This window comes from Hoplias malabaricus, chromosome 16 (genome assembly GCF_029633855.1).
Source record: "Hoplias malabaricus isolate fHopMal1 chromosome 16, fHopMal1.hap1, whole genome shotgun sequence".
Lineage (NCBI taxonomy): Eukaryota > Metazoa > Chordata > Actinopteri > Characiformes > Erythrinidae > Hoplias > Hoplias malabaricus.
This window is the reverse complement of record NC_089815.1, coordinates 21,158,083-21,181,176: the sequence shown is the minus strand read 5'-3', so window position 1 is coordinate 21,181,176 and position 23,094 is coordinate 21,158,083. Positions and strand designations below refer to the sequence as shown.

The 23,094-nt window shown below is 40.4% G+C and overlaps 1 protein-coding gene across 1 annotated transcript; it reads right to left on the bottom strand.

Moving 5' to 3' along the window:
* Positions 1 to 543: 543 nt before the first annotated feature.
* ankrd24 (ankyrin repeat domain 24) lies at positions 544 to 22,823 on the bottom strand. The gene is made up of 23 exons (XM_066647759.1): positions 22,726 to 22,823; positions 22,090 to 22,148; positions 17,761 to 17,891; positions 17,590 to 17,678; positions 16,746 to 16,810; positions 16,543 to 16,600; positions 16,369 to 16,439; positions 15,571 to 15,677; positions 14,358 to 14,533; positions 13,124 to 13,146; positions 12,255 to 12,338; positions 12,055 to 12,171; positions 11,576 to 11,695; positions 11,147 to 11,291; positions 10,850 to 10,995; positions 9,441 to 9,610; positions 7,143 to 7,879; positions 6,437 to 6,762; positions 5,653 to 5,886; positions 2,858 to 3,034; positions 1,851 to 2,006; positions 1,172 to 1,237; positions 544 to 900 (listed from the first exon to the last, which is right to left on the bottom strand). Exons 2-23 carry the CDS (start codon positions 22,123 to 22,125, stop codon positions 832 to 834), a joined length of 3,303 nt encoding a protein of 1,100 aa, XP_066503856.1. The 5' UTR covers positions 22,126 to 22,148; positions 22,726 to 22,823; the 3' UTR covers positions 544 to 831.
* Positions 22,824 to 23,094: the final 271 nt, after the last annotated feature.

The following is a 23,094-nucleotide window of genomic DNA, read 5'->3' as shown; positions in this document are numbered from 1 at the left end:
TTACACACAGTGAGAGAAATAAACGCCCTATGTCTATTTGAGATTTCTCACCAACACTGAACACCAAAATCTGAGACAGTTCCTTAAAAAAAACCGAGCCTGGCCCATATTCAGACTATCTTTTAGAACTAGAAGGACCAAATTAACACTACATCTAGTAGTAATAAGTTGATTCTTTTGGGGGGAAAATTGATTCTTAATATTTAGTGTATTATTTGAATAATTTTCCAAAATAAAACTCTATGAGGCAAGAAGTTTTGGTCCCGACATAGGCCTAGACACATTAATATATACTAATATATAACTGCTTAATGCCTTATTTACCTAAAAGCCCCAACAATATTTAAACAGGACGATTCTAATAGTGATAGATGAGATTGTGTAGCATTTGATATTATGTTACGAACTAATATTCATGAGGTAAACAGTAATGTGTAATGGAATCCACTTTGAAGGTGACCATCCAAACCTTGCACAATCCTGAATCAGCAATTCCTAAACTGAGCACTGGAAAAATGATCCACGGAAAACAACAGTCCTGTTTATTTTAGTGTTTATTGAAATGTATAAAATTATCAGTCACCTTCTACTAGGATAAGAATTCACTAGTAAAGTTTCACAGTCAAATATATTCATCTGATACATTCCAAAACTATACCTTATTTATTCTCATTCTCGTATGAGCAGTGGTCTGCTTGGCTCATCAAGGCTTTGCATAGTGTCAGTTTAGCGGTTCAATTGTTCATTTGCCTCAGCTCAAACATTGCATTCACTCAGTCTGGCATGAACTGTGTATTGCTGTCACGTTCAGAACAGTGGGCTGGGTATCTTTTATTGGCTCTTTTGGGTCATTCGGAGAATCTGGAGTAAAAGAGCCTGCACCTCCTCATCCATCCGGCCCTGAAAGACATAACACAGATATCTATCTTTATGTAGTACACCTATTTCTCTTTATAAGTATTATATTAGTCTGTTACAAGAGTTCATGGTAAGGACTAAGAGGATAATATATGTTGCATTCCTGACAAAATTAAGGATAGATGATTGAAGCCACTGACAGGTTTTGAGTTTAAAGTGATAATGAGTTTATAGATATGGAATGGGTATTGATAGGAATTAAAAAGTTACACAAACTATCCCTAATGAGACACACACAGGGATTGTTACTGACCTGTACTGCTGCTAGGAGGTGAGATCGATATATGGCCACAACTGTTTTGTGTTTGCGCTCCCAGTCCTGATGAGACGGTTTCAAGGTAAAGTTATTTATTTTCACAATGTACTACAAACACTCCAAGAACAGTCTGATTTATCTATTAATGAACACAAGAACAATCGGTTCTTCTAAAGCCCTATACCTGGATTATCTGAAGAAGTTCACTAATTTGAGTATTTCCTGAGTACATCTACAACCTCTGTCTTTCTCGCTCTCTCTTAATGCTTTGTAATCTTTCCAGGGCACATGACTTTCTGCAAGTCAGCACAACAGTTTTGCAGATTGCCAGATTAGAACAGGAAGGAAAACTAAATATCTAAAAATACCTCTCACAGGGCAGTACTCTTAAGATTTTTGTTTAATGTCAAGCAGCTCAGTGCAATTGCGAAACTTACTAAATTTGTCTCTCAATCCCCAAATTCACAAAAAGTAAAGTCTGTTGCTTTAATCTTAACACTGGCATGGATGTCCAAATCACAACTGTTCTTCTGTATAAATAATTGTACAAATCTACCAATCAAATTTCATAAAAGTTACATTACTGGACCACCTCTGATTAAACTAATCCAGCTCCTATAAGGCAACAGCGTAAGTAGCATCGAGTTCTAGTTTGAGAGCTGAGTGCTGTCCCCACCTGGAGTTGCTGTGTCAGTGCAGATACTCGATTCTGAAGTGCCAGCTGCTGTCCTGGTATTCCAGAGGAAGGAGTTGATGGGGAAAGACCAAGCGGAGGGGTTAGAGCCCCTAAAGCCTCTTTTAGACGGAACACCTCTTTAGATAGTTCTGTGATCTGGAAGGAAAGTATAAAAATATAAAAATAACTTTAAGGACATTAAAGTTACGGCTTTAATAAATAATTACCTTTACACAATTTCCTTCCTTACCTGAAACGTGGTTGATTAACAAGTAATGTTTGGTGTTTGAAATTGTTAGCTCTTAGCATATATGTATGTATATATATTAGGGCTGGACAATAATTCAATATATATATTCATTCATTTACAGTTTGTAACCACTTATCCAATGCAGTGGGTCCGGAGCCTACCCGGAATCACTGGGCGCAAGGCGGGAACACACCCTGGAGGGGGCGCCAAACATTCAGAGGGCGACACACACTGACACACACCTACGGACACTTTTGAGTTATCAATCCACCTACCAACATTTCGGACCGTGGGAGGAAACCCACGCAGGGAGAACACACCAAACGACACAAGGAGAACACACCAAACTCTTCAAAGACACCTGGAGCGGGACTTGAACCGACAACTTCCATGTCCCTTGAGCTGTGTGACTGCGACACTACCTGCTGCGCCACTGTGCCACCGAGCGCCTCCGTGCCCAGGTGGGTCCGGAGCCTACCTGGAATCAATTGGCGCAAGGCAGGAACACACCCTGGCGGGGGCCCCAGATCTTCACAATGTGTCACACACTCACACATTCACTCATGCACTCACACCTATGGACACATTTTTTTTTTCTTGAGTCGCCAATCCACCTACCAACGTATGATTTTTTTTGGACCATGGGAGGAAACCAGAGCACCCGGAAGAAACCTACGCGGACATGAGGAGAACACACCAAGCTTCTCACAAAGTCCCGGAGTGGGACTTGAACCCACAACCTCCAGGTCACTCTCACCTTGCGGTCCTTCTCCTTGATGAGACCCTGGGAGTGCTGGATGTCCTGATGCAACTGCTGGATGTGTGTGGACTGGGCTTGCAGGTCAGTCAGCTGCTGCTGAACAGTCTGAAGCTGCGCCTCTGCCACCTGACGCTCACTCTTATTGAACAGCGCTTCCCTCTGCACCTGGAACACCTGCAGAAGGAGAATGAGAAAAAGAAAGGAATGCATGGAGGGTAAGAAGCTTTACTAAATGCATGAAAATAGAAGATATAGCCAAATACCATTTGTCTGTTCTGACACTGGCACATCATTATCATCATCATTTTTCCTCTCATCCATTTCAGGGTCACGGTGGCAACAGGGCGAGCAAAGAAGCCCAGATATCTCTGTCTCCTGCAACTTCCACCAACAACTTCAGGTGTTCCCAGGCCAGCCGAGAGATACAATCCCTCTAGCGTGTCCTGGGTCAACCCCAGGGCCTCCTTCCAGTTGGATGTGTCTGATATACCTCCAGTGGAAGTGTCCAGGAGGCATCCTTACCAGATGCCTGAACCACCTCAACTGACTCCTCTCAACATGAAGGAGCAGCAACTCTACCTGTTCCTCGCCTGATCACGGAGATTACGCACAGCAACCCATCTGAGAAAGCTCATTTCAGCCACTTGTATCCGCGATCTCGTTCTTTCTGTCATTACCCAGAGCTCATGGCCATAGGAGAGAGTGGGTACGTAGACTTGCTTTATGGTTCAGCTCTCTCTTCACCACAACGGTCCGGTAAAGTGACCAAATTACTGCAGACCCTAACCTACGGTCAACCTCACTATCCCTCTTCCCATCACTCTTGCAAAGAGTTTGCCAAGATACTTGAACTCCTTCACTTGAAGTAGGTTCTTACTCCATACCTGAAGGAAGCATGCCATCTGTTTCCAGGAGATAATCATGGCCTCAGACTTGGAGGCTTCACACTCAGCTACAAACTGCTCATGTGAATGCTGGAGGCCTCTGTGCGAAGAAGCCCGAAGAACAACATCGTCCGCAAAAAGCAGAGATGCCATGTCCCAAGCCCCTAGAAAGAAAGCCTTCCTGTACCAGGCTACGCCTTGCCACCCTGTCCATGAACATCAGGAACAGGAGTGGAGACAAGACACAGCCCTGACGGAGTCCAATGCACACAACAAGCTTGACTTACTGCTGAGGATGCGAACACAACTCAAATTCTGAGAGTACAAGGACCGCATGTCTCGCTGGAACAACCCACAGCTGCAGCCTTTTTCGCCTGTGGGTACCCATCCTCAGGATCAGTAGTTCCCCGAGTCAACCAAGCCCGAAAAGCCTCCTTCTTCCACTTGACAGCTTCCCTATGGGTTGCCGCCATAACAGACACAGACAAGCTTTTGACCACAGCTATATGCAGCTGCTTCCACAATGGAAGTCCGGAACAGGGTCCATTCAGACTCCATTCACCCTACCTCCTCCGGAACATGTGAGAAGTTCTCTCAGAGGCGAGAGTTGAAATCCATCCAGACAGAGTCCTCTGTCAGCTCGTTTGGGCTTACCAGGTCTGTCCGGCAGCTTTCCCCGCCATAGGATCCAACTCACCACCAGATGGTGATTGGTTGACAGCTCAGCCCCTCTCTTTACCCGAGTGCCCAAAACATATGGCCTCAGATCAGAAGACACGACCACAAAGTCGATCATTGACCTTTGGTCCAAGGTGCCCTGGTACCAAGTACACTTATGAGCAACCTTATGTTCAAACATGGTGTTCTTTATGGACAAACCATGACTAGCACAGAAGTCCAACAACATCACACCACTCAGGTTCAGATCAGGCAGACCATTCCTCCCAATCACTCCTCTCCAGATTTCCCAGTCATTGCCAAACTTGAGCACTGAAATCCCCCAGCAATACAATAGAGTAAGTGCATAGAATCCTCTCTAGAACTCCACTCACTACCTCCAAGAAGGCTGAATATTCTGAGCTGCTGTTTGGTGCATACGAACACACAAGTTTTCCTCGCGACCCTCTCGTTTACTGGAACAAACTGCAGCTGTACAGCCGCCAGCCGGGGACTTGTGAGTATCCCCACGCCCACCCGGTGCCACTCACCCTGTGCATCTCCTGAGAAGGAGAGAGACCAACACCTATTGAGGAGTTTGCTTTCAGAACCCACACTGTGAGTAGAGGTGAGCCCAACTATATCTAGCTGGTATCTCTCAACCTCACTCACCAGCTCTGGCTCCCCCAGTGAGGTAACGTTCCACATACCAAGAACCAATTTCCGTTGCCAAGTTCCACATCGCCAGGGGCTCCTTCTCCCCGCTCTGTTCCCAACAAGCATTCCACCGCACCCCTACTCTGGATCTTGTGGGTGGTGAGCCCACATGATCCTTGACACTGGCACCAATCTAGAAATTTATAGCATTGGTTAATACCAATCCATTATCCTGCTCAAACTACTGCAACACTCCTCTACCCAAACAAAAAGTCAAATACTGCTAATAACATCACATCACCTTTGATAAATTTACACATTTATTTTGCCTTTCAACATCTGATCAAGTACGTTCTGTTGATACAATACCATTTTCTGTTGATATTGTACCAACACCAAAACCCAGTTTCTTATCAGAGCCAGTTCAATCAGTAAGGCACAGTTTACACACTAGCTACACACAGAAACACACATGCTTGAACTCAGAGCAGGGCTGGAGGTATTTACAGGAAAGATTGTGCATGCATGTAAAGAAAAGGACCATCACGGCATTTTCAAAAAAATGTCACACACATCACACACATGCTGGCAGACCTCAGTGCAGGTCTTCTCGTGTTTGCGGGTGAGGTCAGCCAGGCGTGCAGTCAGGGTGTTGATCTCAGCCTGCAGAGAGAGCCGCTGGGCCTCATGGTCCTCTTTAGACACCAGGCCTTGCTCTAAAGCTTTCTGTGATCTCAGCTCCTTCAGCTCTGCCTCCTTCTCACTCAGAGCGTCCTGTGCTGCCGCAGCAGCACTGTGGCTCTCTTCCATACTCTTCTGAAGCTCTGCCTGAACCACACAACCACAACTGTCTAACAGCTTTATTACAGTGGAAGTATCCTACACATTATGGTCCAGCTTCAGGGACATGAAATTAAACAAAATTCGGAATATATGCTAAGGCCTTGAACAGGGAAAATGGCCCAAGCTGTACCACTGGCTATATGTGACCAGTTTTTGGCAATGCATGGCATAGTTATCTATAAAACCGGGACACATTGGGGTTTGAAAAAAACGCTCTAACTTCTTACATGGTGCTATGACACCTTGAGGGGGCAGTGTTGAGTTATGTTTGTTTATTTGACTTTGAACTTGTCATATTTTCAGTATGGAGCTACAAAATCTCAAAAGTTACAAAGCAAGATAATAAGCCACTATGACCGCTTTAGGCATCTACATAAGCACTTATTTAGTCATATGGCAATTAATTTTCCCTAAAAGTTCTTGTTCTTTACATTGTCTACATTTGAAATAAAGATAAAACGACATTGTAATTCGAATTCTGGCCAAACTCTATTTATCACAAAATATTATTTAATAATTGTTACTACACCCTCACCTTGATTTTCTCATGCTCCTCCTTGCTGATGGTGCCCTGCAGCTCACTCTCCAGCCTGGTCACTTCAGCCTGGACATGTTCACGAAGTGCCCTCTCCGTCTGCAGCTCCTTCTCTGTCTGCGCCAGCTGCTGGGCTACAGCAGACAATGCCCCCTGGTGTTTGGTCAGTGGTACAGCATCCTTCATCTGCAGAGCATCATGAGCTCGGCCTTCTCTCTCAGCAACCAGACAGTCCAGAGCCTGAGCTGCCTCCTGCCTTGCCACCTCCAGCTCCTCCTGCACTGCAGCCAATGTTCGGCTGCCTGGCAACAACCTCAAGGAGCGCTCTGATTGGAGGAAAATTCATCATGTTGACTTTTTTTTTTTACTTATTATTGTTGACTTATTTTCTTAATGTGATCCAAAGTGCTTTCTGTTGAATGCTGACTGTTTGAATACTGTCTTTTGCAAACTGTCTTAACATTTGTAAAAATCACTGCATGAAAGTGTGTATAGATGGATTTGTTGATAGCCAAACAGAACACAACCGAGAAAATCTTTACAGCTGTGGCTGTATTGTGTGCCAAATGCTACAACTACTACAGACTCCATCCTCGTTGCAATTTATGCTACATAATATGATTTAAAATTATGAAACTAAATAATGAAGCATTGTAAAATTATAGCAGACCCTGAGCAAGACTTAATGCAAAACAGATCTGTTTACCCGAAGCAATGGATGGCTCAGAGCCTTCAGACCTCTCCTCTTCATCATCTTCTTCATCCTCCTCATCTTCATCATTTTGCGGCGGAGGGCGGAGCCTCTCCAGCTCCAGCAGGGCCTGGTTGAGCCGCGAGGCTGCCTCTGCCCTCTCCTGGGCAAGCTGTTCCAGCTGGAGGCCCAGAGTAACCCGCACCTCATCGAGTTGCTCTTGGGGAACACTCTCCCTAAGTTCAGCCTCCAGCTCGGCCACACGCGCCCGTAAACCATTCACAACCACTGCCTCTGCCCCCTCAGGCCCCGCCCCCGTGCACTGCTCCAGAGCTGACTCCAGCTCGCTCACTCGTTTTTTCAGCCTTTGTATTATCTCACTGTCCTCTTTCACTTTCTCCTTCTCCTGCCGAGATGCCTCCAGTTCCTCCACCCTCTGCCTCAGCTGTTGGATCGTGTCAGTGTCACCCTCGCTTGACTCCGCCTTTCTGCTGGTGAGCTCCGCCTCCAGTTCTTGTACCCTCCTTGTCAGCTGCTGGGTATCTGACTCTGGCCAGTCTCCTTGAGCCTCAGAATGGGCGCCTGTTGCTAACCCTGCCGCCTCCACTGAGTAAACCCCGAACTGCACCTGTTCCCTCAGCTCCTCCAGCTCACTATGAGCTCGGCCCAGCTGTTCCTCCAGGCTTTTCAGCTTCTCTCCTTTATCCTCTTCTTCTCTGCCTAAAGCCTCCTCCTCACGTTTCTCCTCGGACCTGAGCAGAGTATTTATATCCACAAAAATGAATCAGGAGCAACTGTATAAAGGCCAAACCTTTAATGCCCAAATAAAAAGGCATGTTTAACATTAACTTATCATCTTATACTGCTAACATTAGAACTACAATAACATATACTGCTAACATTAAAACTACAATAACATATACTGCTAACATTAGAACTACAATAACATATACTGCTAACATTAGAACTACAATAACATATACTGCAAACATTAAAACTACAATAACATATACTGCTAACATTAGAACTACAATAACATATACTGCTAACATTAGAACTACAATAACATATACTGCTAACATTAAAACTACAATAACATGTACTGCTAACATTAGAACTACAATAACATATACTGCTAACATTAGAACTACAATGACATATACTGCTAACATTAGAACTACAATGACATATACTGCTAACATTAGAACTACAATAACATATACTGCTAACATTAAAACTACAATAATATATACTGCTAACATTAGAACTACAATAACATAACATATACTGCTAACATTAGAACTACAATAACATATACTGCTAACATTAGAACTACAATGACATATACTGCTAACATTAGAACTACAATGACATATACTGCTAACATTAGAACTACAATAACATATACTGCTAACATTAAAACTACAATAACATATACTGCTAACATTAGAACTACAATAACATATACTGCTAACATTAGAACTACAATGATATATACTGCTAACATTAGAACTACAATAACATATACTGCTAACATTAAAAATACAATAACATATACTGCTAACATTAAAACTACAATAATATATACTGCTAACATTAGAACTACAATAACATAACATATACTGCTAACATTAGAACTACAATAACATATACTGCTAACATTAGAACTACAATGACATATACTGCTAACATTAGAACTACAATGATATATACTGCTAACATTAGAACTACAATAACATATACTGCTAACATTAAAACTACAATAACATATACTGCTAACATTAGAACTACAATAACATATACTGCTAACATTAGAACTACAATGATATATACTGCTAACATTAGAATTACAATAACATATACTGCTAACATTAAAACTACAATAACATATACTGCAAACATTAAAACTACAATGATATATACTGCTAACATTAGAACTACAATAACATAACATATACTGCTAACATTAGAACTACAAAAACATATACTGCTAACATTAGAACTACAATAACATATACTGCTAACATTAGAACTACAATGATATATACTGCTAACATTAGAACTACAATAACATATACTGCTAACATTAAAACTACAATGACATATACTGCTAACATTAGAACTACAATAACATTTTACTAAGCAGTTGTGTTCTGGCTATACTTATATCTCTCAATGACACAAAAATGTATCTCAACTTATGCCAAATCTAACCATGTGTTCTGTTCCTCTAACTGGTTTAATATTTCAATGATGTACCTTTACGTATTAAAATGTTTCACACATGTTACAATGGGATAAGAAAGACATTACCCAGCGTCCTCCTCTGCAATGCTGGAGTCCTCAGTGGCAGCTTGTGCTCTGGAGTATTTCTCCTGCAGCTCCTCAAACTCCCTCCTGAGGGAATCATACTGAGCCACAGGCACAAAGTCTGGCCCTGGGCTCTGAATATCTGTGTCATCCTTCTCAAACATCTCCAGCATCTGCCGATCCCAGCACACACCAAATACAGGAGCATTAGGGAAGTGTTGTTAAGAGAAGAGGAAATTTCACATTGAGAAGAGGAACCATTTGCCATTATTCATTTTTCAGGTAAACAACATGTATTATTTAGGCGTCTGCTAAATTTATAACTAAAACACTAGATGGAAAGTATGGGCTGAACTGTACAACAGGGTTCAAAAGGCACCATGTCTAAGTAAATAAAGAAAAGATTTCTTGTGTAATGAGTTTGTATCTAATGAACGAAATCTCAAATTACATTACAGTAAATTCAAACAAACATGAATGCTGAATTAAGTAAGAACATCAGTTACATTTAATAATAAATAAAGAATTGTGAAATAATACTGGAAGAGGTAAAAAAAAAAATATTTATCTACAAGAAAATCTATATTTCTTTGGTATTTTATTATTATTATTATTATTATTATTATTATTGATTCGTTAATATGTTTTTAATGTACATAAAAAACATTATTGACAAAAACAATATTGACAAAATTGTTGACATTTTTGAAAGGTAAGGACAAGAAATTATAGCTGTGTTCCGGTATCAAAAATAGTGTAGGCTTTTCTGCATAATGTCAAGGAGTATGTCACTTTACCCCTTGGCATTTCTGGGTGTAGGCACTCTATATTGCTTTGGTATAATAGCAATCATCCCCAAACATTAATTGTAACTGTAAAATATTAGGTCCAGTTTACTTTTAAAACTTCTACAGAGCGTGTGTTCTTAGTAGAACATTAATTTTCCTGCAGGAATCTTGCTGCAGGCCATTTGCTCGGCCCTGATTGGCCCACTTTATGAGTCTGTATTGTTTCACGTCATTCTATTTTTATCAGGATTCTTGTGTCAGACAGAATTGATGACAAACAATTTTTAACCTTTTTGCTATATATGAGAGAGAAAGAGAGAGAGAGAGAGAGAGGGAGAGAGAGAGAGTGTGAGAAAGTCAGAAAAGTATTGTGCAGTTTAAAAATGAGGTCAGTGCTATGTGGTTAACATGTGCATCCTCTTTTGTCATGCTCAGATAAGCATCTTTTAACTCAAAATCAGTTCAGTAGATATCACTTTTTTACTTTATTTGTGTGTGTGTGTGTGCCTCTGTAAGGGGGGCAAGGATTTCTGTGCGTCCATTTCTCTAGATTTGTCTGTCTACGTCTATGAATGTATGTTTCTGTGTGTGTGTGGGTGTCTGTGTGCACGTTCAGGAATGCACCTGCACTTTGAGAAGCAGGTCAGCGTTCTGTGCAGTCAGTTCTTCGACCTGCATGCGGAGCTGCTTCAGGCTCTCTGAACGAGTTTCAGTGTCTGGCTCTGACTCTGCTTCCATGCCTCGAGATCGCTTCGACAACAACCTCTCTGCTAGAGGGGGAATGACACAGCAAAGATTTACACATTTACACACTATGTCTCATTCTCGCTCTCTCGCCCTCTCACACACACACAAGTATATAGAATGTACTTTAGTTCATTTTGGGCATTTTGGTTTGCTGCAGGACACAGCAGTGCTCACCTGGGAAGTCCAGCATTTCGTCTGGATCATCAGTGTCCTCTGAGTCAACAGCAGCAAGCTGAGATGCCCTCAGCTTCTCCAGTGCCATCTGCAGGCCATCCCTCTCTGCCTCTGCCTCTCTCAGACGCTGTCTAAGTGAGCTCAGCTACAGCTCACACACACACACACACACAAAGAAAGAGAGAAAGAGAAGCATATAAATAAAAAGCATAATCACTATATCTCTCCTAATAGTGCATGTCTAATATTTTATTTTTCAGATTAAAGAGTGGGCATATAGAAACACTGATTAACACTCATTAATTAACTGTCATCATGATTTTATAATATTATATATTTTAATAAAATTAATAACCACAATATAGTGTTAAAAAATTACAGTTACTGATGTCCTGTAAACTCTGTCAAACACCACAATCAGTGCAGTACCTCCTCCAATGCAGCAGCGGTGCTGCTCTGCTGCTGCTCCAGAGTTTTGATCTTCTGTAATAAACGCCCTCTCTCCAAACGGAGCTTTCGAATCTCCTCAAACACCTCCTCATCCTCAGCCTAACACCAGATGCAAACACAAACAATAAGATTCATAGATGTCATCACAGAAGGCACAGATGTATTGCTCAAAGATTGTTATTGATATAGCATTCCTGCCAGTGCGGGGAACAGAACCCTGGTGCGCTGTGTGGAAGGCTGTGGTGTTATTCACTATGCTAGACCAATCACTTTAGACACAGATCATACCAGAGCTGATGAACTATTTAGAAAATGAACTGCTTGTTCAGGGTTGCATGTACTCATTAAGTGCAGGGTCTACTGGGAATCACTGTGTAAGGATATACAGAAAACTGTACTTTCTGTTTTTTGCTGAACAATTGCTTTAAACTGTGTAGTAGTTAGCAGTGGTCACTCACAAGATTATCCGTTGATGAATGTTGAGTCCGGGGTGCTGGGGACGGAGGGGCTGATGTCTCTGGAGCTGGAGAGTTAGTGGGGCCGGGAGAAGGTGTTCCTGGGGAAAGGGGTGTACCCTAAAACATTCAGAAGCACAATCAATAATAATTAGATTCCAGCACTGCTGGTTTTAATATCCTGATCATATCTGATGAGATACCTGTCGCGGGGACTTTGGAGGAGGGGGGGCTTTCCTCTTGCGGGGTGTGTTTCCCCCAGGCAGGGGAGGGGGAGCAGGGGGTTGCTGAGGGATGGAAGGAGTCAAGCAGGTGAAGCAGGTAAGGTTAAGGGGAACTTAGTAAGGCAGCCAGAAGCACTCATTCTTCTTCTGTTTTAAAGAGGCAGTCTAAAACTAAAACTACTATTTATTCTGTAACTGATTTTGTTATAAATAGAACATTATGTCCTAGTCTCATGAGATTGACTGAATTTATTATTCAATATAATGTACATTTTTTTCATCCATTTGTGTTCCATCGCTACAACAACCAGCATGCATCATGCAGAAGCATCATTTGACATCCGGCTAGCATCGATAATACAGTACTAATCAACTACAAAATTGACTTAAACCTTCAAGATACATCATCAGAAGGTAGTTTTCTTAGTTTCCAAACTAGAAACTCTCACTCTAGAGACTAAAGATGAGGTGTGTAGGCACACTGACAGAACAGAATAAACAAAGGTGCTGTTTTCTCATTTAGGCTTGTTATAATCTTAGTAATCCATGCCAAGCACAAACAGTTACAATGTGACAATTCCACACTGACAGCACAACATATGACAAAAGACATATATGGTTTTTTTTTTAAATTGAATGTAGAATAGGTGACCATTGCTCTGAGGTTATTTACGTATGTTCAATATAACACCTTTTTAAAATAGCACTTAAAATAGCACAATGTCCCGGTGGTTTCATTTGTCTAACACTAACATTTAGATGATACATTCAGTGATGCTGGGGATAATCCATTAAACACTTTAAAACCTATTCTATGAATGTACAGTGCCAGTGGTTTTGAGTGTTACCTCCTCACACGTTCCCTCCGCAGCTAAGAGTGCACAGGAGAAAACAGACAGCACTGCACTGAGACTCAGTATACACACACACACACACACACACACACACACACACACACACATAGAGGTACAAAAAAACAAAACAAAACACAAATAGAGGTATATACAAGGACACACAGGGTACACACACTGGATAGGCCAAGCTCTGACTTGTATAAAATGCATTAATTTGATGTGAAACCAATGTGATATGATGTTACAGCAATTTTACAGGAGAAAGCAAATATGTGTAAGAGACAGTAATGTGTGTAACACAATAAATGTATTCATTACACTTATTTTTCATATTTGAACATTTATCATGATCCATTGTAAAGAATGGCAGCTGTGTTCAAATAATGTTTACAACTAAAATACACTATTTTTTGACAATGATAATTAGTGTATGCATTAACCAGGGACCTGGAGGATGTGGGTTTGAGTCCTGCTCCAGGTGACTGTCTGTGAGGAGTTTGGTGTGTTCTCCCTGTGTCCAAGTGGGTTTCCTCTGGGTGCTCCGGTTTCCTCCCACGGTCCAAAAACACACGTTGGTTGGTGGACTGGCTACTCATGGGTGTAAATGTGTGAGTGATAGGTGAGTGCATTGTCGCTCAGCCACGGACTGGCGCCCCCTCCTTGTGTTCAGTGATTCTGAGTAGGCCTCCGGACCCACCACAGACAATGAATGAATTAATTATCTAGTTAATATCATTGCGAACACTCCAGGATTATCGAATTCAATAGAAAAAGTGAATTGCATTATGGAAAAAGTTCAGGATTAATATAAGTAAACTAAATGAATCCCCTCCTCTTTCATGTGTTACGGGTAGCCTAGTGCAGACAATATCATTTAGTGTAGTGTAAGTCACGTAAAAGGTGGGTTTAAACATCACTGTTGCTCGGTCTGCTTCAAGGGGCTTTTTTCTAACAGCTGCATTTACTTCTAGCATCCACCAGCATATGGTTCACATCAGTCTTTGTAACTGGATGTAGCAGAATACTGTCCCTCTGAACATAAGCCGCATCTGTGCTTTTGATCCACTTCCTCAGATTACAGGCATTTTCACAAGGCCTTTAAGGCTCACTCCACTTTACTATGGAGGAGGAGGAGGAGGAGGAGGAGGAGGAGAAAGGTGCCAGATTGCAGATGGCTCTCTCTCCCTCTCTGGGGAAATGAAGGACGTATGAGCAGGGTGTGTATTACCTGTGTCTCCTCCTCCAGGTTGGAACAGCTGGGCGATGTGGCGGTTACCAGCAGCGACACTGTAATGTGTGGTATCATGACCCAGGGCATCTTTGAGCTGAGGGTCAGCTCCTCCCTTCAACAACACCTCCAACGTCTCCAGACTGTGGCTCTCACAGGCCAACATCAGAGCTGATCTGACAAAACACATAAAACACAGATAAGGCACCAGAAAACTCCCAATTGTGTGCAATTATAATGGAAATCCTACGTCACATAACACAGTCAAATACTACATCAAGAAATGAAACCTGAAACTCTATTTCACAAAACAAATTCATACATTAATTCTATGCTTAAATGCTAACGGATTCTCAGGGTGCAAGGTCATCTCAGTTGGCCCAAAAGACAAGTTATAGCTTGCTTCGATGAAAGGGACCATCCAGACTGTTATCTGTGATAGTTCCAAAGAATTTAAGAATTTCTCATGGATTGGGGGTGCATCAGCAAGCATTGCATAGGTGATTTGCATATGGGAAAATTTTCCAATGATGTGGAGGTGAACATTGGATTTTTAGAGCACCATACAGTACTATGCAGACGTCTTAGGCACCTAAGATAATTATATATATTTTAATTAATGCCTTCTCAGTAAGCGTGGTTCTTGTATAAAGTTATATATAATCACAGTAAATACATAAATATAATAATATAAAACAAATCAGAAATATAAGTTCTTTTTTTTCTATAAAGTAGTAGGTGTGAGGGAGTTTGAAGAACAATGTTTTGTTCAGATTCTCCTTGATCGCATTAATTTGTTAAATCAACAGCACACATTAAAATTATTATTTATTAACCAAGAAAACTAGGTATTGGATGATAACCTCAAATAATACGGACTCCATAAGGAGAGATTTGGTAAATTTAAACCAACACATTCACACTGGAATAATGTTATTTGGAGTTATTCTAATATTGTTTGATTTTTGTAGTTTGTTTGTTTTAGCAAATAAACACTTACTGCAGAGATAAATAGCTTATTAAATCTCAATCTCTGGTGCCTACAACTTTTGCACAGTACAGTATGCTGCTATCAATACAACATATTCTCCTGGGTAGTTCATGGTTATTTCAGCAAGACAATGCCAGGCCACATTCTGTAAGTGCTACAACAGATATCTGTCTCCTACTAAACAAGCTCTCAGTCTGGCTGAGGTGATGTGGAGTGTGCTACCTGCCCTGGTTGTCCTGTATGTTGGGGTTGGCTCCTCTGTCCAGTAAGAAAGCACACAGCTCAACCCTACTCATCTGAGCCCCGAGAATAAGTGGAGTTGCCCCATCCTGAGCGTAAATGCAAGACAATTTATGATTAAAGAAATTCAGCTTAAAAACTGCTGCCACAAATGAACTTTCCACACAGCAATCACATCTTGGTAAATATTTGCTCTTAATGACTGACAAGTACTAAGACTCAAACACAGGGCTTTAAACATAAAGGGAACAACACCAGTGAGATCAGTAACATAATGGGCAACAGCTCAAAGGTGGGGGCATGGCTAGAGAAAGCACATGCAACCAGGATGCAACCAGCATGTGGTTTAGAAAAAGGTCACAAAGCACAGGGCAGGAATAGAATGCGACACTGATCAACCAATGTGACCGCCAAGGCTTTATTTGGAGTGTCTACTGAAAATTACTTCATTTAACACAAGTTTTGTTACCTTGCTGAGTTTCTTCATGTTCCTGCTCCTTTCATTAATTTAAATAATTGTATTCTCTAGTGTTTTTGTTGGGGGTGTGTGTTCAGTTGGAAGGTTTCTATGTATTTGTACCAGTTATACTTATTTTGGATACAACAACATGCACTTACTTCCTGCCTCTTTCCTGCTTTCTTAAACATAGTCTATGTTTTTTTTTAAATAAGAGTAAATATAATCCTATTAACATTTATCAAGATACAATTTACACATGCAGCACATTAGCAAATGTGTAAAAAAAAAAAAAAGGTCAATAAGTACTTTTGTTAACTTACTCCATCTTGGACATCCAGGTTAGCTTTAAAGTCCCATAAGACTTCAGTGCAAGACAGGCATCCGCTCACAGCTGGGTGAGGGAACAGAAGATACTCATAGAAGTTGAATTTTAAGTCATTGGCATGTAGGGTGCAATAACATTACAACAAAGGAAGAAGGAGAGCATACACTACCCGCATGGTGTAATGAGGTCCTGCCAAAACTGTCTGTTGAGTCAACAGGCATCCGCTCCTGCAGGAACAAGATGGAGAAAACCACATGCGTTTCATTTCATTTTCACTACATTACTGTATTAACCCTTAGAAGCCAGAAGCAGCTGGTTACATTTGTAGGAAGTCCTAATTTAAATCAACCTCTCAGATATTGCTCTGCTTACCTGTAGCAGTCTCTTAAGGCATTCAGAGTGTCCATTCTTGGCAGCAAGGTGGAGGGCATTGAAGCCTAGGTAAATATAGAAAAATAAGCAGAAAATCTAAGAGCTTATTATTTCTATGTTGTAAAATGGCATGTTTGAATTAAAATTAAAATCAGAATCACTTTAGTAGCTAGGTGCACATTTATGTATATAGAATATATTTGGGTTAAATATTTTGGCCGAAAATAGATAAGCAACTAATTTTATACTTGGTAAACAAATAAACAGGAATAAATACATTCACAAAGACTATCACAACTTACAAATACATCCATTATGAAAACATATTCTAAAGTTTTCATCAGTATAAATCAGGTGAGTGTAAAAATACAACTGAGCAAATATTCATAAGAAAGGCCAATTAATATAATATAATATTGGTCCCACTTTATATTAAGTGTCTCTTACTGTGTAGTTACACATAAACAACCTATGGAACAAAAAGGTAACCACCGATGAATTAGTACCTGTTACAAATGATTACAGTAGTAAAGCTTTCATTTGTCTTTAATAATTAATTAATTATCTGTAACAGGTACTAATTCATCAGTAGTTACATTGTTGTTGCATATGGTGTTCATGTTTAACTACACAGTTATTAGCGACAATGTCTGATGACGTATTGACAGAATTTAAACAGTAGCTTGCATTTCATTTTTATGTAACAAAAAGAAAGATCCAAATGTAGATATGAGATTCTGTTCTAATAACAGTAATAACAATGTCATATGTAAAATATAATAAATGTAAAGTATTATACTAGGAAAAATGTATTCTTTACCAAGGTCTAGATGAGAATGCTTACCTGTTCCATCCATTAGGTTAACGTCCACTCCATGGGAAAGTATGACCTCCAGACAGTCCATATGGCCTCGAGATGCACATAAATGAAATCTGGAAAAAGACACAACAGTTTCCATTACAATCCAAGATATAGCAAAAAAGAGAGTGATTGATAAGCAGTGCAGTTACTCACGCTGACTTGCCCTCTGTGTCCAGTTTTGATGGACAGAGGCCTTTCTTCAACAGTAGAGCTGCCACCTTCTCTGGTTCATCCTGTTCTACAGCCTGCAGCAGCCTTTCATCACTCTTACTCCAGTCTTGACTCTGGGATAGAAATTCACAAAAATATACAGTTACAGATACAGTTTTATCAATTTAAAACAACAACAACAAAAATTGGAGAGTCTACCTGTTCAGTTTTTGGGAAGGTGGGAGTACCTCCCTCTCCCAATCACTAAGCATAAAGCTAGCCAATGCAAGCTAATATAACAGGTGTAAGTCAGTTAATATAACAGCCTTAATGGTTAGCATTCCATTCCAAGCATGTGGAGCTGTCCAGTAATGTTTCACTAGTCTAAAAAGATTTGATATTTTCAAAAGAAAAAAGGACATCTTCACGTACCGCTAGTGCTCCGACACAAAGGCAGCAGCGCTTCATCAGGTTCCACACCTCAGGATCCATAGAGCTCAGCTCATTCCTCCACACATTAGTGCTAACTAAGCATTCAAGCTAATATACTTTGAAATAAAGCAACCTAATAGTCCTACAGCTTTGTTCTGTGCCTGAATGAGTCAGCTGTTTTAGAATATGCCTCAAAACAAGAATTGCAAATCACTTTATAGCTTAGTAATAACAGCTAATGTTTCCTTTCAGAAATGTAAAGCCTAACCTGAATGCTAACACTTTCCTGTATATAAGGGAACAGTGGTCAACATGGAACAACTGAAAACTTGACATTGACTAATGCCCTTGCAATCTCTAGAGTTACAATACACACTGCCATTTATACTACTGCCAAATATTTATTTACTGGTCAAGATTAAGTTAAGATTTAGGACAAACTAATCAAATAAAATACAATATAAAAAATGTAAATGTTAATAATTTTCAAACTACAGGCTTAACTTAAAGCAGACTCTTTCCTGTATATAACAACCTGGTTAGGAGTCAACATGAATTAACTATCTCTAAGAATGTCTTACACCAGTGCCAAATGCTAAATGACATCATGTACACAGACCGGTCTTAATTACATGAAACAAAATTAACTAACTGAGGACAACTAACAGAGTTCAATATTAACTGAAAGTTTTAGCATTTCTGAAAAACGTTAGTCATCATTTTGCTTAATTAAGTGCTAGTCTGGGACTGGTTTTGCCTGAGAATATTTACAATCAATGTCCAGCCTGACCCTGCTGACATCTGCATCAAGATTGAATTGTCAAGATTAGCTAACTCAAACTAGTCAAGATGAACTTACTGAAGGCTTCGCCACCTCTGAGTACGCTTACGGTCAAACTACTATCCTGTACACAGCTTGTTCTAATGCAATTCTCCTTATCCCTTCCTGTTCAGTCCTCAGGCGGGCTCACTGCAGTGGCTAGCTGACACACATAAATATATACACAGAAACACACATACACACACCTCTCACTCCCTGTGTCCTTCTTTCTCAGCCTGATTCTGTCGTCGCTCCCCCTATTCCCCAATCCATTTGTTTCTGTCTTTTTTTCACCCCCTGCCCACCCTGTCTAGCCTGTGCTCTGACGATTGAGCCTCTGTATTGGCACCAAGAGACCAGAGCTCAGCAAAAAAAAAATAAATAAATAAAAAAAAAGCAGGGAAAACAGAAACTCAATTCAGCTTGAGCACAGACTGTACTCGAACAAAGCAGAATGCTTTACATGGTTTGGGTTCTCACATGTGTGCAAGATGTGGGCCTATCACGGATGTCAGAAGTAGAGGGACCCTGTTTTTTGTCATGGGTGTCAATAATATGAGAAAATGTGGCTTGGTATATGCTGTAATTCATATGCATGTCAGAAGGTGGGTGTTGGGGAGTGTCAGGGTGGTCAGAGATATAACTGGGAACAGAGGTAATTGCAGGAGACTTTTAATGAACACAACAAGGGATCTAAACAGAGAGGCTAGGGAACTAGAAAAGGGGCTAAACACAAAGGCTAGAACGCTAAACACAAGGGTTAACAAGAGGCTAAACACTGGAGCTAAACACTAAACACTGGGGATAAACACTAAAAAAAGAACAGATCAAAAGGGGCAAGACACTATACCGTAAGTTGAACATAAAACAAGACGGCTAAACAGAGCAGAACACAGAGAAACTAAACATAGCAAGAATCTTAAGCACAGACATGACCTACAAACATACATAGAACTACAATGACCCACAAACAGGAAACACTGACATGGACTTTAAAAAGACAACACAAACAAGAAACACTTGGGACAGATAACGAGGGGGCAGGAACACAAAGGAGGCACAAAAGGGAGGAGCCAAGGCAGAGACAAGGAAGGCAGGAACAAAACAAAGAGCCATGTGCTTTACATACATGTCAGACAAAGGAAACAATGATACACAGACAGCAGGAAAACACTAGACAGGGCTATACATGACAATGTATTTCTCAGTATCTTTAAAATGTCCAAATAGTCTATACATCCTAAAGGACTAATTATGCAAACAAATTTACTTGGTAGACTTAGTACCTCATGTATGCCATCCATCTTATGGCTCATCAACTTATATTAAGACAAAGATGAAAATCTTGGGGCTCCTAAGATGGCATGGAGGTCTAGCCCTGGCCCTATCATTGATGCCTCCAGTACTCTAGATGCCTTCTGTACTCCAGAAGATAAAACTGGCATAGCTCTCTGACACATGGTGCAAACGAGCACAGGCCTCTGCCAGCTGATGGGACAGATTTGGACAGTTTGCATTCTCCTCAAGTGCATTAAGCTGTTAAGTGGTACTGCATTAGTGGCAGGTTGAACAGAAATGTCATGCCTCATGCCTCAGAGGAAGCAGGTGCTCACCCCCTCTCTCCCAAAAGGCGGGTGGCACTGAGTGTGATCTGTGAAGACTCACTGATGGGTGGAATAGACAATGACTAATAATTGAAGATGTAAATCTTAAACCTTTAAACATAAAAGGGAAATGATCCAAACAAACATGCCATCCAGCATCAAGAACCCCTCCTAGTTTTTTAATCAGTGTGTTTAGTGCTGCTTCTTAAAAAATGTACTATTTGTGAGTAATATGCAAAGTGTTCAGTGCCATCTAGTTTGGAAATATTGTTGAAGACTGTATGCGAAGGGAGTTACATTTGAAATCAAACACAACCAGAGATCAGTTTCTCATTCACAAAAACCAAAGGTACTAGTGCTTGGCTCATTTTAGTTCCTGGCTGCCTTACTATATAAAAGCTAATGACTTAAAGACCAAACGTCTTGTTGCCCTCCAGACACCAGATTATTAACTACTTTATTAACTTCAATCTCATTGCAGCTCTTTTGTATTCCATAAGTCTTATTCAGCAATACTGAAACAGTATCCACAGTAAACAGCCTCTAATACAGCAGCTGTAAAATCTGATCCCACTGTCCTAGACCCTTAAGCAGTATGTATCAGAGCTCTTGAGATATATACCTGTAATTATAAGAATAAATTCATAGATCCATAATTCATAATGCAGACCTCTCAAACCAGTAAAAGGTACTGATCCATAGTGTCACCATATTCTCAGCAACATCCAAGATTTTTAAAGCCACCAAGTATTTTAATTAAATGACGTTTTAACCATTTTCATTCTAATCTTTTATTATTGTATTGCCCCATTGTTGTACAGTTTTACTTCTCCTTTGAAAAAAGAAGTGGATTTACAGTGGAGAAATCTGACACTGTTCTGCAGTTGAATGAAGAGATGGATCTGAATGCCAAGGCAAACATCTCACATTCTCTCCCCTATGGAGGGTCATCTAACGGAACCAACACTCCAGCCTTACGTATATTTAAAGACTGTGGCACTAAACTAATTTACCAAATTAGTAACAGTAAGGATGTGAATAATGACAAGAAGGTTATGACATCTTTGTGAATCACTTAATATGAAAGCATATTAATATTTTTTATGTTAACCCTGATAGTATTGCATAATATACCAACTGCTATGTGTGCGACTGGGTATACCTGTGTATACCTGTGTGTGTGTGTGTGTGTTTGCATGTATTTGAATAATTGAACACTGGTTGATAGCTCAGGTTACTACAGAGGCAGTCTGTCGGCCAGCCTGGCCCCATATTTGTAAATGAGACATATAATGACCACAAAGCCTGGGCATGTGTTTCCACAGACCCACTGTCTGTGTCTGAATTTTCCAAGTGATAACAGAAAAGAACATAGATTAAAGACCCTGCTGAAGGCTGATCTGTTGTGTAGAGGCGATTTAATTGTGTAAGGGCACACCATGATGCCAGGAGGCCTTACATTCAGTATGAACTTACCTCTGTCTTCTTGAACTTGGCTTTTAAGGTCTTCATATTCTTGCTATAGTGTTTTGGAACTAAAAGAAAAATAACCAAAATACATTTACAATTACAAGTACTCTATTCAGTGATGGTGCTCAAACTTTACTTATATGAAACTTCTTAATTTGCATATTTATGTTAAATTCTTGAAAACTTAAAAATGGGACCCTTTGTGTACAAATTGCCACTGAAATGCAAAATTAGGGCCTAATATGTTATATATTTTATGGATTTGTTTCACCTTCCATGCACAAGTATTTTTAAAGCTGTAAAAGGGTAAAAAAAAAAAAAGCTGTTTAAGGCAAATCTCACTTAATTATTTAATGCACGTGAGTCCAGGCCTGCATCTTACAAAGCATTTACAGTACTCAATTGCAGACAAATGTTTGAATAACTGTGTCTCTTCAACTGCTAAATGACTGCAGTACCTTTTTTTCTTTGCTGTTATTGCTGGAAAACTGGGATTTATTGACTAACAGAGCTATACACCCAGGGATCGCCCACATGGACAGTAAGAAAACTTTCACGTGTGAGACAGACACATATAACAACAAACAGAAACTACCAGAAAAGCTAAGAGAAAAGCAGCAGGCTCTCAGACATGCGTGTTACCTGCATGAGGATGAGGGTCTCTTTCCTCTGTGCGGTCTCTTGCCCTGTGTAGGGATGCCTTATCCTTAATGACGTTTGGTGCACCGTGCACGCGCCTGTTGGACTTGGCCGACCAATCACTACTTCTACCAATCAGCTACGCGCTACCGCATGTTGGCATTTCTGATTGGCTCACACATCTCACATTGTTATGTATATTTTCCTCAACAATGTTTCCTCGTCCTATAAATCCCTATTATTGTAATTTATAAATATTAAAACTGTTTACATTCGTCAGTGACATTCTATACTGCGGCTTACTCTTAGCTAATTATAATCTTTATTATATTTCACATCAAAAGCAGAACCTGACCAATGCTCACAGCCAAT